The sequence below is a fragment of the Xyrauchen texanus genome, chromosome 19, assembly GCF_025860055.1.
Source record: "Xyrauchen texanus isolate HMW12.3.18 chromosome 19, RBS_HiC_50CHRs, whole genome shotgun sequence".
Lineage (NCBI taxonomy): Eukaryota > Metazoa > Chordata > Actinopteri > Cypriniformes > Catostomidae > Xyrauchen > Xyrauchen texanus.
This window is the reverse complement of record NC_068294.1, coordinates 4,684,274-4,702,393: the sequence shown is the minus strand read 5'-3', so window position 1 is coordinate 4,702,393 and position 18,120 is coordinate 4,684,274. Positions and strand designations below refer to the sequence as shown.

The window sequence follows — 18,120 nt, the reverse complement described above, 5'->3', positions numbered from 1 at the left end:
TGACCCTCATGTTTCAAACCCATATGGGTTTCTTTTTACCATGGAACACAAACGGAGATAAAAAGAAAGTCATACGGGTTTGAAACAACATGAGGGTCGATTAATTATGACAATGTTCTTTTTTGAGTGAAATACACTATTTAAAACCACTGTGTGTGCTTGTGCGTGCTTGTAGAGTGTGGGAGATGTGTTACAGGAGCGGTACGCCATTGAGATGAAATGTAACACAGCGCTGAGACTCGCCACACTACACATGCACGAGAAACTGGCAAGCTGCGGACAGACCACAAGAGCATCTGTAAAGGCTGTTGTGTAAGAGCAGACACACACAACACACACACACACACACACGAAAACACTTGTAGTTAGTCCAGAAAAGATATCCACAGTCTAAAGCGTGTGTATCTGTGTATCTCAGTAAGGAGTTTGGTTTAGAGAGTTTCATCTCTCCCACATTACTGAGGAACATGAGAGAGAAAGACCTGCGCAAAGCTCTCAACCACCACATGAAGAAGATCCAATCACTGCTGGAACCACAACAGAAGGTGTGTTATTGTTACTTATCTATTATGTGTTTTAATCTCATTCCTTAAAACTGTGCCCTGCACAATAACAGCATAATGGCAAAATAAAAGCCAAAACTATAAAGACAAAAGAGCTGATTTTATATCAGTGCCATGTAAAGGTTGTTAGCAAAAGACTTCACAACAATAATAACAGCATAATAAGCTTCATAGGTCAACTCTAATTAGTATGCAATGATGACATACTTACATGAAACATAGGATTGTCAGCTTTGTGTTCATATTTTAGCTCTACATTTTATCCGGCATTTGAATTTATCTGACATTGGGATTCTATGCTCTGTACGTCCATACAATGCAAGTGAATGGTGACCAGAACTTTGAAGCACTGAACAGCATATAACGGCAGCATAAACGTAATCCATACAGTGGTTTAATCCATGTCTTCAGAAGCGATCTAATCAGTTTAGGGTCAGAACAGACTCCATTTTTTTGTATAAATCTTGACATCAGCAGTCTCTTTGACGATCATGATTTCAAGCTCGATTACTCTTCCTAGCGCCATCTAGCGCTCTGCACATGCGTCAAGCACTAGGAAGAGTAATCGCTACTGCAGTGGCAAGATGTAAAGTGAAAAAAACAAGTTGTGTCCCTCACTTCTTTTGGTCTTTTTTTCCCATCCTTTCTTTCACGCGATTAATTAAAAATGTTTAACGTGTCATTTTTCTTTAGCGCGATTAACACATTTACCAATTTTCACATTTGATTCTGACATTTTATTCAGCTCTGTGTGTGTGCTGAACACTGGTTAGAATAGAACCTTTACACCACCAACATTCTGAAGTGCCATGTAGCGCAACTTGCATAGTTTTCATTAAATTCGACCCAAATCATTATCAAAGGACAAACATTATTTACTCTAGCCATCACTGGATGATACATTGTGAACATGTACTGTATCTTTCATAGAGCCTACACATGTGTTTTAAGTAACAAGTATGTCGTTTTGCGGTTTGACAGCTTGAATTAAAGACCAATTCATGGCACATATAGAGAAATTGCATAATAAACATCGGCATTACTAAATGTTCAGTTTGCGCAGTTAAAAAAGTTTCACTAACCTGCCAATTTATCAACATCACTTCAGCCGCTTCAGCTCGTCCTGTGTGTGTGTGTGTGTGTGTGTGTTTATGTGCTTCAGTAAATGGTATATCGCCCTCTTGTGGTCTCCTAATGCTATTATGCCAGACAAGGGTCAACTGAGTGAATTGGAAAGCATGCAAATTGGGCTTCTAATTTAAATGTTGGCTAATTTTATTATATCGATGACTCAAAAATGTATCTATAAAATATCATAGCAATCGATAATCGATATGACATCCCTACTATTTATGCATGAGATTAATCACTATATCCACAACATATACTGTGTATAAAATTACAACTTATATCTGCACAGACAATGAAGCGAATGAACACGTGAACTTGAACTAAATTACGCGTTAGTCTTAATAACTTGTGTTGCGTAACTTGTGTTGTAAACAGGCTGTTTCTGTTAAAAAGCACGCTACATGCAATGCGATATACTAAACTGGCTAATCACAGAAAATGAATAACGTTCTCTAAATCTAAAACAAATTCAGAATAAAGTAGGCTAACTTCTAAAGAGTTGCCAATACATTACATTATACATTATTTCAGGAGCTCAAGTTTTCACAACAATGACAGTTTTAAAGTATTTTGTATTCAGCCTATCTTTTATATGATTCATGCATGATTAAATAAAAAAGGGATGCACTTTATAACAGGTGACCTTAACCAATATGTAATTAACATTTGATACAATGTACATATGATGTACATATATGTTGTTGCATTGTAATTTCATTTAAAATACTTGCATTGAATTAGGGCCCAAGCACTGAAAGTGCGGAGTCGCCATGGCGAAGCAATACATTTGTGGCACAAAATGGAAAACAGGAAGTTCCTTATATCTTCTGTGAGCATTGTGTGATTTTGATGAAAATTCAGCTGTATGTTTGGTAATGGGGGCTGATCACATTTATGTGGCTATTATGGGTCACGGTCATAGCGCCACCAACTACACTAATAAGGTACATGCACCAACATAAAGTGCACTTCAAACTCATCTCAACATATATTCAATATACGGAAGCTGTACATCACTACAAAAGGAATAACCTTGCTATTAAAATGGATACGAGAAGGGATGTTGTGATAATGCTGCTTGAGTATTTTAATCATACATGGAAATCCCTCATGAACACCCCAAGTGCTTTAGTTATTGTTTCATGTCTATCTGGATTAGCACTGAGTGCCTGCTTCAACATGGAAGGGAGTGTGTGCAGTTTCGGCTCATCGGCTCTTTCCTTGAGTGATGTCGGTGTAAATGATAAATCACGTATCAATGTATTACTATAACGGCATCTTAATGCCTTTAATCAAAGCACATTATTGACGCTCGCAATAGATTACAGCCGCACGAGGAAACAGGAAGAACTTGCGTGCGTGTTTTAAATAAACCCTCAAGTGCATTATGTCCATATATTTCCAGTACACAGCACTCGTGTCGAGCGATGTCTGCAAACAGTGACTGTTTTGTAAACGTCTTTTGACCATCACTGTTGTAACTGACTGCAAAAAGGAATTGTTCCCAGAAAGGAGAAACGCAAGAGCGGGTCCCTATCAGCGTTTCGTTTTCTGCACTTGCCATTTAAAACGACACACAACTTTTGCAGAACTGTGATGTCATCAAGTTGACCCACATGCAACACAGGCGGAGTGTCTCCATCTACAGAGCCATTCAGGTGCATTAGCGGAGGTTGTAACTGTGCCTCTCTGTTTGACGCTTTGTTTTCTTGACCAAAAGTTGTGCTTCAGGTGCATCATTGAACATGAGGTGAACCGAACGGTATGTTTTTTTACCGAAAACTGTTACACCCCCAGTAAAAATGTAACACTGGCGCTCAGAGCAAAACCATTTCAAAATGGTGCAAATCATGTAAATGTGACTTGCGAATAGCCACGATTTATAGTGTTTAAGATGAGGGGGGAACCTGTGGTGAATTGTTCTTTCAATTAATCATCCTCTCATTAGACTTTGAGAAACGTTTAATCTTAATTCTATTGGTGATATTTTAGTGCATTTCATGTCATGTGTTTCTATTCATGTGATATCCGGTTTTCCCTCCATGTTCATGTGTCTTGTTTTCATTGGTTTATTGTTGAATTATCTTGTTTAGAGTTCTGTTTGTTCAGTGGTTTATGTTCCCCCATGTCATGCATTTAAGCCCTCATGTGTACCTTTGTCCTTTGTCAAGTATTGTATGTGAGTATAGCTGTTTATGTTAAGATACGTTTATTTTAAGCCATGTTTTAGTCAAGTCATATTCATGTTTATGTCTAGTTTAGTTCACAATTATCGTAAGGATTTTGGATTTCACATTTATTTAATAACTTGCACTTGGGATCTCACTTCATTGTCATCGCCTATGCCAGCAGCAGCTACGTTAATGAATACTTGACCTAATATGAACCCAGCAATCCAGCTCCTCCATCTACATCAGGGGAAGCGTCCTCTGGAGGATTACGCAGAGGATTTTTGCGATCTGGCCTGCCAGGTGGACTTTTATAAGGTGGCCCTCAAGTACTTTTTCCAAGTTGGACTGAATGAACCCATCTCCTCCTGAGTCTGCTCCATGACATGTCACAGCAACGCCTCAGCTTGCTACATGCCACGTCCCAACCACGCTGTTCCACGCCATGTCATGACCACTTCTGAGCTGTTGGACCTGGAGATGGTTCCCACTCTTGTACCCATTGACTCTGCCCTGGTCCCATGCCCCACAAAATTATCCGAAATGCCTCCATATTTGTCTTGCAGAAGAAAGTTATATAGGTTTGGAATGGCAGGGGCTTTAGTAAATGATATAATGTTTTTTGGGTGACTCATCCTTTAAAAAAGCTTTTTCAACACCCCTCTCTCTCTATATCTCAGGTGATCTCTGTGTCTCAGGCCCGGTTGGCTTATCTGACACAGATGGCAGAGCTGATGTCATACAGTGGGAGAAGCTACAACGCCACCATGCTGGTGAGAGAGTTCGGTCCATCTGCCACATTCAGCTCGAATAACAAACTAAATCTGCACAGCCCAGATATGTTCCCTTGCTTCTGTAATGGTTTTGTTAAATAATGTTTTGTTGGATAAAATCTTGTCATGCATCCCCCCATTTTTAGGGGGATTTAAAAGTACTTTATATAAGCCGGTTGTTCTAGCTAGCCAAGGATTTGGATCAAATTGCAACATTTCTTGAAATGACATACAAAACAGACATGTATTCATTAGAAAATTGGGATAGGAATCATTTGGAATTTATGGATTCTGGTTATTGTACTAAAACAGTGAAATGTAGGCTATTTGATACGCTGTGTTGATAATGTTTGTGTTACAGCTACAGGACAGAGAGTCGTTGGTGAGTTTGCTGGTGGGAGCAAGATACGGGATCAGCCAGATCCTAAACCACCAGCTCAACATGATTTCCACCATCATAGATTTTCACTACATCACCAGAATAGAGGTGCTGGCAGAGTCTGACAGAGTCAGCATGGTCAAGATTTACCTACAGGACATCCAGGTGTGTAAACATCTACTGACTGATTCAGATAGCTCTACCAGTGACACATGGGTGTGGATAAATTCCCGGCCACAGAAACGAGAGGGAACAGTTTTTCACCTCTAGCATATTTGTGATTAAATAACCAATATTGTTTTGTTTTTTACATACGAAACTAATTCTTTTTGTTAAAGTGTCCGATAACTGATATACAGAACCGATTTTTTTAATTATTTTACATTTTATTTCTTCTTTTGACACAATGGTAAATAAAACATTATTAGACTACAACAATAAAAACATAATATGCATTTATTTTCACTAATTATAATATTGTGCCATTATATTTATGCAAAATTATTCTTTTGTTTCTCACTTCAGAATGAGTAGCTGTTAATTATTAAGTTTATTTCTGTGAAAAGTGAATTGACTTTACCAGGGCTGGACTGGGAATAGAAATAGGCCCAGGTTTTTACATAGGGTGGGGGGTTCTGTCCTTTTCTGCATAATGCAGCGGCTCATTTTAGCTTATCGCGGCCCATTCGGCCCGTTTCACGGCCCGCTCGGTTCTCCCGATGGCCATTGCGCCCCTGATCGGCCCCAAAGTGCGTCGCCCCTGGGAAAATGCCCAGTATGCCAGATTAAAAGTCCTGCCCTGGACTTCACCCGTGAATATCCTTGTTTTCTGTTGAACACATTTCTTTAGAGACCCACCAGATGGCATTTATCAGTAGACCTGATATTGAGAAAGTATGAGGACAAGGAGGGAATTTATTTTCTGAAAATTAACCATGGTTTTACTATAGTAACTATAGCTCTAGTATTTGTAGTAAACCATAGTAACCATAGTAAGTTTTACTATAGTAACACCATGGTTAATTTGTGGTACAAGTATGTTTTTTTTAAACTATGGTTTCCACACAAAAAAAAATGCCCTTGTACCATGGTTTCACTATAGTTAACCTCCAGTAACCACGTAACCATTTTTGTGGTAAGTTTAAAAACCATGGTACATGTGCCACAAATTAACCATGTTTTTTTGGCAGAATGACTATTGTTTTTATTACCAAACAATATTACCAGGTGTGGTATTCCTGTATTATTACATTTATTTATCTGGCAGACGCTTTTATCCAAAGTGACTTACAAAAATTAAAAGATAAGCAAATCGTTTTAAGGAGACAGTGGTATAAAAGTGCCATATTACAAAGTTTCACTAGCATCAGAATAGTAGTATTCAAGACAGATTAAAGTGCAACAAGATGTTTTTTTTTTTAGTGACTGGTTAAGTGCTCATGGAAAATATGTACAGTATTTTAAGTAGTTTTTTGAAGACAGAGTGAGTCTGCTTCACTGATGGAGTTGTGAAGGTCATTCCACCAACGTGGTATGATGAAACTGAAAGTCCGGGAAAGTGTTTTGATGCCTCTGTGTTGGTACGACAAGGCGACATTCCTTAGCCGACCGCAGGCTTCTTGTGGGCGTGTAGCTCTGCAGAAATTATTTTAGGTATGCTGAAGCAGACAGAGTGACTGTTTTGTATGCCAGCATCACAGTCTTGAATTTGATACGTGCATCAACCGGCAGCCAGTGGAGCCACAAGGAGTGGTGTAACATGTGCTCTCTTTGGACGTGCTGCTGCATTCTGGATCATTTGCAGAGGTCTAATTGCACATGTTGGAAGGCTTGCAATGAGAGCATTACAGTAGTCCAGTCTAGTTATGACAAGTGACTGAACAAGCAGTTGTGTGGCATGTTCAGATAGGAAGGGTCTTATCTTCCTGATATTGTAGAGTGTAAATCTACATGATCTTGCGGTCTTTGAGATGTGGTCTGTGAAATGTAGCTTGTTATCGAAGGTTACCCCTAGATTTCTGTCCGTTTTGGAAGGCGAAACTGTAGTTGAATCCAGCTGTACAGTGATGTTGTGTTCAACAGCAGGGTTGGCTGGAATGACAAGGAGTTCGGTCTTGGCAGGGTTGAGTTGAAGGTGGTGTTCCTTCATCCAGACCGAGATGTCTGCCAGACAGGCAGTGATTTGAGCAGTCACTATGGTGTCGTTGGTCTGTAAAGACAAGTAGAGTTGCGTGTCATCAGCTTAGCAGTGGTAAGAGAAACCATGTGACTGAATGATGGGTCCCAGTGATGTTGTGTATATAGAGAAGATAAGTGGCCCAAGCACTGATCCCTGAGGTACCCCAGTAAGTAGCTGATGTGGCTTGGATACCTCACCTCTCCAGGCTACCTTGAAGGACCTACCTGAGAGATTTTTACTATGGTTTTACAATGAAAATCATGGTTACAATATTTTTACTGTAGTAAAACCATGGTAATTTTTGTTGTTAATTTTGGTTTTACTACAAATGCCTTAGTTCAGCTATGGTTAATATAGTAAAACCTTGATTAATTTTCATAAGCAATAAAGGTATTTTTAGGAAAACCAAAATAATTGCAGGATTGAGGGAATACAAAACATTTTGCAAAAGTGTGCAAATCTATTGTGAGGGAACACAAATCTATTTCAGAAAATAAATTCTCCCTCTGTCCTATAAGAGGCTCTGTAAAAAAACTAAAACATGACCAAAGTAGAACAGTGTGAAAATCTGTAAAAATATCCGTCTATTTCAGTCAAATGTCTATTTAGGATTCTAACATACAAGATCATACAAACTATCATACCATCTCTCTTTTTCTCTCTCTCTCTTATAATGTCTAGCCTATAGCTGTATTAATGGAATCTGTAGCAGCTAAAGATTTGGCCTGTCTGCTGGCTGGATACTGCAAATTGCTAGTGGATCCCAACATCAACGTGTTCCGCTGGAGACCGAGACCTAAAATGCGACGCATTCTGGTGGAGGAAGGTACGTCTGTTCCCTTAACACTATCCCCATTGCAAGCGAATGATGTTGCATCAGGTTGCATTAAGGAGAGTAACTGAAGACGCATGGCACTGAGTTGCGTCATGCCGCATTGTTCGCTTGTTGTGTTGACAGCTTCGTTCAGGCGTGCAAATACCCATTTATGGAGGGTTATACAATATCAACTTTGTATACATTGCATATATTGTAGTTGTGCCCCTAATTATGTTTTCACATTGTGTTGTATTGCTTGCTTACACAGTGTCTTCACCAGACATGCCACATTAGGCTGTCTGTCCAGACTAAAAGCGAAAATGCTGCCTAATACAACGCAATCACTTCAGAGCATATCTAATGACAATGTAGTCATGCACTTAAGAAAACAGTTTATTCCAGGGTTTTTGCAGAAACCGGTATTCTGAAATGAGTCAGATGTGTCAAATAGGAAGTTTGTAGTATCTATTGGAGATGATATGTCCTCCTCTTCAACAATAAATTGTGGTGTTCCGCAAGGTTCCCTGTTAGGGCCAGTTTAGTTTTCTCTATAAATGTTACCTCTTGGTTCTGTGATTCGAAAATACAACATACATTTTCATTGCTATGCAGATGACCTTGTTGTGGCAAAACAATAATTAAACAAAATAGCATCACAGAATAAGAGACACCAGGATCCAAATTACATTTTAAAAGATAGTTTATTCTTTTAAAAGAGGTTTGTTCACAAAAATATCATGACAGCTACCTCGCAATAGGAACAAAAACCTAACTCACACAGAAAACACATGTCCTATTTATACAAAGCCTTTTTTCTGACCATCTACCGTGTGTTTGTTCCTGCCAGGTGAATAGGAAAATACCAGAGGAGAGAAACACATGATTGAATCGAAAGAAAATCCACATAATGTCTTAAGAAAGAAAGTAAAATATTAATTTTTCCACAACAACCTACAGTTATATTTGTCATTGAATCTCATTGATCTGTCTAGTTTAAATGTTCTTCAAGTGTCTATAGCAGATACAAAAAATTGGATGGCATGTCATTTTCTAAAGTTAAATAGTCATAAAACATAATCAGTCATGGTTTTTAAAAAAAAAAGTCAGTCAGCAATTAATTAGATTAATCAGCAGGTGGTGAAAATGTATTCAGTTAAGGAACTTTTCCAAGGTGTGAAAGGTTTTGAGTTTTAGGAATAAAGAGAAGCTTATTCATACTTTATATTTATTCTTGCCTAGATTATAGTAATGCACTGTTTTCAATTTAAATCATTTGTATAAACTTGCTTTTACTATGTAAATTTTTTTGTTTTACTGAGTGTGTTTTGATTTTATATTTTGTGAAGCACTTTGTGCTAAATTGCTAAAAGATGCTATATAAAAAAAAGGTTTTTAGAGTTTTTTTTCATTCATAAAGTTTTGAATATAATGGACTCTTTTTACATTCTATAGTTTACTTGTACATTTAAAATACTTTGTATTGTACTAAACGAAATGTTTGTTTGGTATTTCCAGGGTACATATCTCGATGTGGCAGTGATTCAGAAGACAGTTCAGAGGACGACTACGCCATGGAGGGTCTGCTGGACACTCAGCTGTCAGAGGACACCATGTCTAATCAAACCAATGATGGCACGGAAGATGGTGAGGAAACCGAGGGGAAAACTGAAGCTGAAACAGAGAGGGTGAGAGTGATTGTAACGCATCCCTATTTAGAGGATGAAGGAAGCGAGGCGGGCAAGAGCGAGTCTGTCGGGGATGAGGATTATACAACATCAATGGAAGCATTTTTGGAAACGGGTTGGTACACTGACCCTCGAGTCAATAGCAGCTTCTCTAGCTTGTCTAGTAACTCGTTGAATGCACTGGAGGAAAGTATCAAAGCAGCCATTGGTGGGCTTGGCAAAAAGGATGACCCTCAGGAAGGGAAGCCCAGTTCTGGTACCACGAGTCTGGATGTCCATCATCCATACCTGCAGGAGGTGCCTAAGCGTTTCGTTCAAAAGGGCAATTTAAACAAATCTGTACGACTTTCTGACCTGTCCAATGATAATCACTTAGATCTACTCTACACTGACCTCTCCCAATTGTCCGACAACATGTTAAGTCCACCTGTGGCCAGCGATGACGCATTGAGTGATAATGAGGAGGACGATGAAGAAGAAGTTGAAAGTGGGAAATATGGTCGCATTTCCAGCATGTCAGCAGAATTTGAGGCTGTGTTAGCCTCTTGTAGCACCAACAGCATCAATGCAAAACTAGCAGGTGTGAATTTTCAAGCACTCTTCGCAAGGATTCACAACCATCCAGCATGTCGACAAGAGGGAAACATCGTTCCACACAACCAGACAAATGCAAATGAAGTTAAACGACAGGGACCGTCTTCAAAGATAGCAGCACAGGCTGGGCTGAGGAAAATGGTGCCCTCAAATCTCCTTCAAAAAGCAAAAGACACTAGAGACAGTGGCACAGAATCTGAGGAGGAATTTTTTGATGCTCAAGATCGATTTACCCCTCCCATTAAAGAGCAACGTCCCACAGGTCAGTGAACATTGTACTACCACTAAACATTTGTGTATTGCTAAAAGGAATGTTCCGGGTTCAATACAAATTATGCTTTATCGACAACATATGTGACATAATGATTATTACAGAAAATCATTTTGACTCTTAAAATAGTGCTTACAGTCATGCACTTACAATGGAAGTAATCAGGCCCATGGGCTGAGCAAAAATACAAAGCTTGTATTTTTTATTTTTTAAAGCACTGTAAAAAAAAAAAATTGCGTAAAATTGTTTTAATCAGTAGTGGTGGGAATCAGAGGTTGGGCTAGAAAAAATATTTTTCAGTCACTCTGACAGACTAAGTTGTAAAATTTCCATCATGGTCTATTTATATCCATCACACAAGTTTTAATTTCATAGTAGGCCTAAATGAAGAGTTTTAGAAGAATATGATTAGCACTGTTGGTCTTCAAAATGCAAGTGAATGAGTACAAAAAAGCTTATAAAGAAAGCATAAAAGTAAACCATGAGACTCCAGTGGATCACATATATTATTGTCAGTCCTGTATTTTAATGTATTTAATTCTCTCTTTAACATTTTCTTCCAACGACATGCAACAAAAAAACTGTGCTCGTGTTTTATTACAGGCTCTGTCGCTTTCCATTTTAGCTTGCAGACTCTTCTCGGTTTGACTTTATTTAGAAAATTGGTGATTCCCCAGAGGGTTGCCGTTTTGAATGATCCATGGTCAATGTCGCTCATTTGTTGTGGCTACAAGCTTTCAGCTTCAAACTACTGCCACACATGTCAGCGGATATACTGTATATGCGCTGTAGTAACTGGATCTTATTTTACTTTTATTTATGGAGATGACGTAAACACGTACGGACGAATAACGGAAGAATGCAATTTTCCGCCAAATCCGTCCCAATAGCATTAAAATATAAATCATTATTATACGCTTACCGTAGTGAATCGGGTTAAGGAAAAAATGGTTTGGAAGACGGATTGTTATTGTACTTGCTCATTAATTAAATTTTGTTCATTTCTAACAAAACAAATCGCACATTGTGTAGCTTTAATTACGCTGTATCAATTGTGATAAGACATTCCGATGTTATGTACGTCGCTATCTTTGATATTTATTTTAGTCATTAGCACTAGTACAGCTGTTGCAATACGGGCTTGACTTCTGTTGTTCAACTTCAGTTGTTTGTTCATACAGACAGTATCCAAGCCACTACTATAAGCTGTTGTATGAACTGGACATTTCAAGACTCACACCTGTAAGTAAATGCGGTTGTAAATCCCAAACACTGACTGTGTGAGCATAGCCACTGTAACTTTTTCTTTTTTTAAATTATTGTTAATATTTTTTAACAAATTTAAAAACATGGACACAAGTTTTTTTGTTGTAATCAACATTATGTCACAATGTTTATAGAGCTGAACTTGGATTAAACCCATACATTTTTTTATTTAATACCTTGGATTTATTGATGTGTTTTCATCATCTATATAAGTCACACACATACATGTTTCTCATCCATTGCAGAAAATGGTTCTGATTCAAAGAACATCCAACCTGCTCGAAGTGACATCAAGGTTTGTGTGGAAAATACAAAGGATCATGAATCCAAAGACAGCAGAAAGGAGGAAAAGAGAGTGGACAGCACCTCACTTAATATAGAGAACCACAAAGAGAAACCTTCTCTTGCTAACCATATCACCCATATAGGGTCTAAAAACACTGAATTGGAGATTTATCAGCCCCCACTTATTTTACCTCTCAAACCTACACCTGGGGAGCCTAAGCCTTTCACTGCTAACCACACCTCGATTCAGAAAGCCCAGCACTCCAAGCTTCTGGAGATGGAGCCAGACACTATGGAGTTTAAACCAGTCATTGGGCATGGACCACCACTGTCATCGTCACTAATTACAGCAGTATGGCAAGCTACAATTCCACCACAGACCGTAGTAGACACAAAGACCCAAAATTTACCCAGATCGAAAAATGAAATATCTGACCATGCCCCAGTCTGTCTGGAAAAAAAGACTCCCCCAAATCATGTGCATCCAAAAGGAATTGACACTCAAGACATTAAGCTAACTCAGAAAGAGACAATGAATACCAAAGGAATGAATGAACCTTGGAAAATAAAATCAGACAGCAGTGGTTCTCTACAGTCTCTTGAAAGTAGAAAACCAGAAAATAAACCACCCCAGCTACAAACAAAGCCTCCAATACCTCCCAAGCCTTCATCCATTATTTTACAACAATCCACAATTACAGTTGATGCCCTGGTGCATAAACCTGAAGCCAAGAAAAAATGTCCTCCTAATGGTCTTTCCCTACACCCCTGGTCTCAGAGAAATGGTACAACCCCACACACAACACTGAGTAAGGGTGTCTCTCTTAGTCACGAAAACCTAAAGACTGAACTAAAGGCTGAAAGCTCAACCATCAAAATTTTGAGTGCATCAAACACGCCTACCCCTTCATCCTTACCTTCCCCATCTGTTCAATCCATAAGCACCCTTCCTGAAGATCTAGCTCAAACTGGGACTAGTTTCCCCAAAAGAAAAGGCTCATCTGGACGTCTGTCTGCCACAGCCTTGCGTGGGAAAATTCAGGAAATGCCCTGGTATCTCACCCGTTCTCAAGAGATCTTGGGGACAGTAGCACTCAGCAACACTATGTCATCAACAGACAACAAAGCAACCAATGGAACAGATGGGAATCATGAACCCAAGGAATTATCCCCCAAGGCCACTTCAGTGCCGTCTTTGAATGACTGGAAAGAGAAAGATGCTGAAGTTGTCATTGTGAAGCTCAAAGATGGACCAGAGGAAGTGACCCCAATTCCTGTGAGAGACACCAATGGAAAACCAGCATTATCATCAAGCCATTCTGACCTGCAGCAGATATTGTCTACAGAAGCCACGGAGTTGCACAGGCAATTTGGAACCTGCAAGTCCGAACAACCTCAGTCTCAGAAAGGCAACCCTCCAGAGATTAGACCTGAGAATACATCCTCTCTATCCTCTACAAGTCCTTCTCATCGTGATGTATGTGGTTGCCATACAGTCTATGCCAACTGTTTCAGTGGTGATACGGAGGATAATTGTGGCTTTGATGATCTCACTGTGTATGAGTTCTCCTGTCGAAACCAGATCAGTAAACCACCTCAACCCAACCCGGTTCCCTCCCATTCTACTATGTCTGCTCCCTCTTCAAATATCCTGTCCCTACTTAGAGATTCACCTCGTCCTCTGTCCATGTCCTCAGAACTCAGTCCACTCCTGATCCCACCCAGGCCTCTCGAATCTCTACCTCTGGACAACGGCCCCATAGATAATCCACTCTGCACCCTGCAGGGCCGCCGTTATGTTACCGGTCAAAAGGGTGCAAGGCTCAAAGATGGCTATGTCTCTTTGCAGCAAGACATTAATGAACTTCTTTTGTTGTTGAAGAAAGGACCCTCCAATATATACCCTCCAAGTAACAAGGGGCAGTGTGAAAATGGCAATGGGGTGGATGGGTACTCACTTTCAGAGATGGAGCGATGCCTGGTTCAAGCCGAGGCCCGGAGGCTGGCGTCAGGATGTCAGAGGGCTACACGGGTAGGCTGGGCGCCTGACGATGCTCTTTTGTCACTCTGTAACAGCTTTGGAGCACTGGTGCAGCTGGCCTCCACTTGCATGCGAGTTCCCTGTTCGGACTGTGGATGTTCTCATGGTGACATTGATGCGGATGAGGCCCTTGGGAAGCTTGAGGAGATTGTGGACCTGTATAAGGAGTTTGTGGCCGCTGTAGAAACAGCGAGAGAGGGCGAGGGTGTCAGGCTGTTGGCAAAGCAGTGTACGGTTCTTATTTCTACAGTCTTCTCCCTCACTCAACTATTTAGAACAAGGACGCCAGACATAGATAATGGAAATGTACCTCTGAACTTTTAAGCTTTACCTTCCAGCTTGCTCTCAAATGGAAACTGGACCATCGCGTGGGATCACTGACTTGTATTTTCAAAACTGGCAATGATTTTCGAGTATCTAAAAACTGATTGTGTGCTGGCACACAAGAATAATAGTAAGTGCCGTGAGCATACACAAGTTAAAAAAATAACTAGAGAGAATTGCTATGCGTTGATCTGTTTGTCTTGCCAAGTCCCCCTATAACCGTACTGGAATAATGCATTCAAACATCTCCATTTTCTAACTGTTCTTTAATTCCCAATGTATGTACAGTCTGTAGTATGTATGTATGTATGTATTTATTTTTTACTTACAGTATATGCACCGTGGTTTCTAACCTACCTGCATTTTGTTTTGTGTTTTAATTTTGTGTATGCAAATCCCTAACTCTTACTCTAATAACCATGAGACCCGAGTTAAACAGTGTTATGTACCTTCACTCGTTTTCACATTTAGTTTAGTTGCTCTTTACAGATTGAATTGATATTGAATGGAAATCTTACAGACACTTATTTAAGGGCGCTTACACACAAGATAAGATTCATTTTGAGGCTGTTAAAAGACCTGGGTCAGTTTGACGTCAATTAGACAGCGAATTCAATTTCCGAAAATACAACTGGACTTGCCTCTGAAATTCTTATTGTTCAATGGCGAAGCAATTATTCCTGTATCAGAAAAAGTTAAAATTTTAGGAACTTTTGGTTGCTGTTATGTCCTTGTGCTACACCATCCTCCATGAAATCTATGGGTTGGCAGCATTCTCTATAGCGCAGCGTAAATTCTAGTGTGTAGGTGCCCTAACCCATAACAATGTGTACAACCAAATAGATGCTTGGAATGACTTGGAGAAAACGAAATAACCCAAATACTTATGCAGTAACTTTTCACCAGAGTATGCAAAGGACTTGTTTATAATTTTGTTTGCAATATGTCTGTAGAATGAGAGATGGCAATAGAAGTGTGGACGTTTAAATTATTTTTTTTTTAACCTGTATGTCACTGTCAAGTTTGGCATTTGATGCAAGTTTTTATATTGGCTGACTGTTATCCACAGAGATCGGTGTGGTCCAAAGAGGTAATAGCACATTTAAGGTGTGTTTACTCAACAACTCACCATGTAACTGTAGCACCCTTTATCTTAACCCAGTGATAGCCAAACCACACAATTTCTCACTTCTCTTTCATGTTTGACTATGCAAGTGTCACAGTTTGTATTGGAAATTTTCCACATATACTTTCTTACATTTTATACATATGACCAATTTTGTTGTTGTTGAGGATAGATGATTTCCCTGACAAGCCTGCGCCTTATCATTTATCTTGGAGGACCTTTTGTTAAATTGCATATTTATGCAAATGCAGCATATATTTCTCGTAATTTGTCTACTGTATTTCAGAGAAAAATGGTTTGGTTGAAAAGGTTTTCCTTTAACTTCTGTAAATGGTGTACAACACCAATGTTCTAATACTCTAAATGCTCTAGTCATTAGTGTAAATCGTATTTGAGTATGGCCCATTGAACCATGAGCATTCTGAAATGTGTCAACGCAATTCTAGCGTAAGTACACGTTGCTACAAGAGACATTGTAGAGGTAATTTTTATAAACTGTCTTCTACTGTCTGTTTTCTCTATCAGGTAAACTTCTGTCATAGTAGAGAAACAGTTTGAAGCAAATTTTGTTTATATCTGTAGCAACCTGAATTTGAAGGTAACTCTATCGCCCCCTTGGGTATGGAGTTTTGTTACCATCATACCAACGCAAGAATGCACATGGTTTTTACAGTGCAACAGAACTGCATGCTTGCAATGCATTGGTCAAGCATACTTGCATAGGACATGCTTCTGGACTAAGAATGCTATTTTCGGATTTGGCTATCATACAATGGTTTATAGATCTACACTCTCATTTGGAACACTCGAGCTGTAGTGTTTCATGTTTTAAATCAGATTTAGCAAGTATATGTTTGAAATAAGCTCCCCTCTGCTCCTGATCTGAGACCAGTGTTTTGCTTTTTCTGGTCAAAAGACAGATTTTACCCAGAACATGTAATTCATTAAATCGTCCAGATCACATGACCGATTTGAGGTCAGTAGATGATGACATCCAGATGTGATGTTCCATTCTGAGTAACTCGACATTAAATAATTACTTCCGTATGGCAGCAATATTAGACACACACCCCACAAACACACACACACTGCCAGATTGTGTTTATCATCAAGTCAGTCAGATGGCAAGTTTAAATCAAGAAAAAATAAATAAAGCTACATTTTGTGCAAAATGTGCAAATAAAAAAAGGGTTTTAAAGCTAACATAAAAGTCTAAGAACTAGACCTGTTTTAGGTACTAAAAGCCAGTACCCATTCCCCTCTCTAAACATTAGGGGCCAGAGTTTTGTTGCAATCGAGCAGTGCTAGCAACCTTGTCCCATGTGCTTCAAATGCTTGTCGTCCATCTTGTCTTCCCCCCTTTAATGCAGCTGGCTTAAATACACGATTTTCTCACCCCAACTAATTATCTAAAATAAAATTAACCCTCACCTCACTCTTAAATACAATATAATTGATAAAATACATAAGAACAAAATGAGAATTAAACCATACAGTAGCATGGATAAAACATTTGCACAATAAAACCTCAATAAATATTGTACATTATGAGTAAAACAAGAAAAAAGTCCTTTAGACACATTCAAATCCTGTGATGGAGACCGACTCGCAGGCTCTCCATTACATATTTACAGCCCGGGAACTTGTGGATGGAATCTATTATTCAGTTATTTAGTAGCACACCATAAATGATTACAACAGACTCAAACTATCAGAGAACAAACATGTTTCTTTATGAAAACATCCTGTAAAATGAAGGTTCAAAGAATGAGATCAAATGAAGTGCCATGGCAACTGTAGCAAATATGAAGCAAAAAACAAACGGCTTGTATGGACCATGTGTATTAAGACAATGTATGGAGGCATTTGAAGGTGCACAGACGGCACGATAAAAGCTTACCTGTGGCTGAATGTGAATATGAAGGCAAACATCTCTTAAGGATAAAATGAGAAGGGACAATCAAGAATGTTTTGCATTCCCTCTACTGTGTTCATGATAATAAAAGTTTGATTTTGAATGACAAATGCTGTGGAACTGATGCATTATATAGCCTCTGCATATCTGCATTCAAAAGCAGGTCACATTTCACCCCAAAATCAAAAGCAAAGAATTTCCCCCCAAAACGATCTTAACCATAATTAGTTATTTCCCATTATTCTCCATGATTCTTTTTAGATTCTCATTATTGTATTACACTACTTTTTAATTGCATGAAAACTGCAGTATAATCCTTTTTTTAATATTTAAATACTTACATTTTTTTCATGTCTTTCACAGTAATAAGTTTTATTTTGCATTACTGTAATGAGAATATAGGAAATAAATGTAATAAAATTCAAGAAATTAAGTTTCATTTTCTTCTAGCAAAATATAATTAAAGAAAAATGTATTTTGATTTTGGGGTGAAATATTACTTGGACAGTGTAGAGCGGAGGAGGGCGAGGCCGGGCTGGAACAATGCACGCCTGGTGCCCAATCAGTCTGATGGGTGCGCGCGTGGGATAAATGCTGCCGGTG

General features: G+C 39.0%; 1 protein-coding gene across 1 annotated transcript in view; it reads left to right on the top strand.

Moving 5' to 3' along the window:
* The window catches only part of LOC127659974 (FERM and PDZ domain-containing protein 4-like), a 69,109-nt gene extending 51,488 nt beyond the window's left edge, over positions 1–17,621 (top strand). Inside the window, exons 11-17 of the mRNA XM_052149992.1 lie at positions 176–312; positions 419–545; positions 4,543–4,635; positions 4,997–5,179; positions 7,875–8,019; positions 9,526–10,551; positions 12,072–17,621. Coding sequence (XP_052005952.1) covers positions 176–312; positions 419–545; positions 4,543–4,635; positions 4,997–5,179; positions 7,875–8,019; positions 9,526–10,551; positions 12,072–14,476 — 4,116 coding nt within the window. The 3' untranslated portion in view covers positions 14,477–17,621. The remainder of the gene's footprint in view (positions 1–175; positions 313–418; positions 546–4,542; positions 4,636–4,996; positions 5,180–7,874; positions 8,020–9,525; positions 10,552–12,071) is intronic.
* Positions 17,622–18,120: the final 499 nt, after the last annotated feature.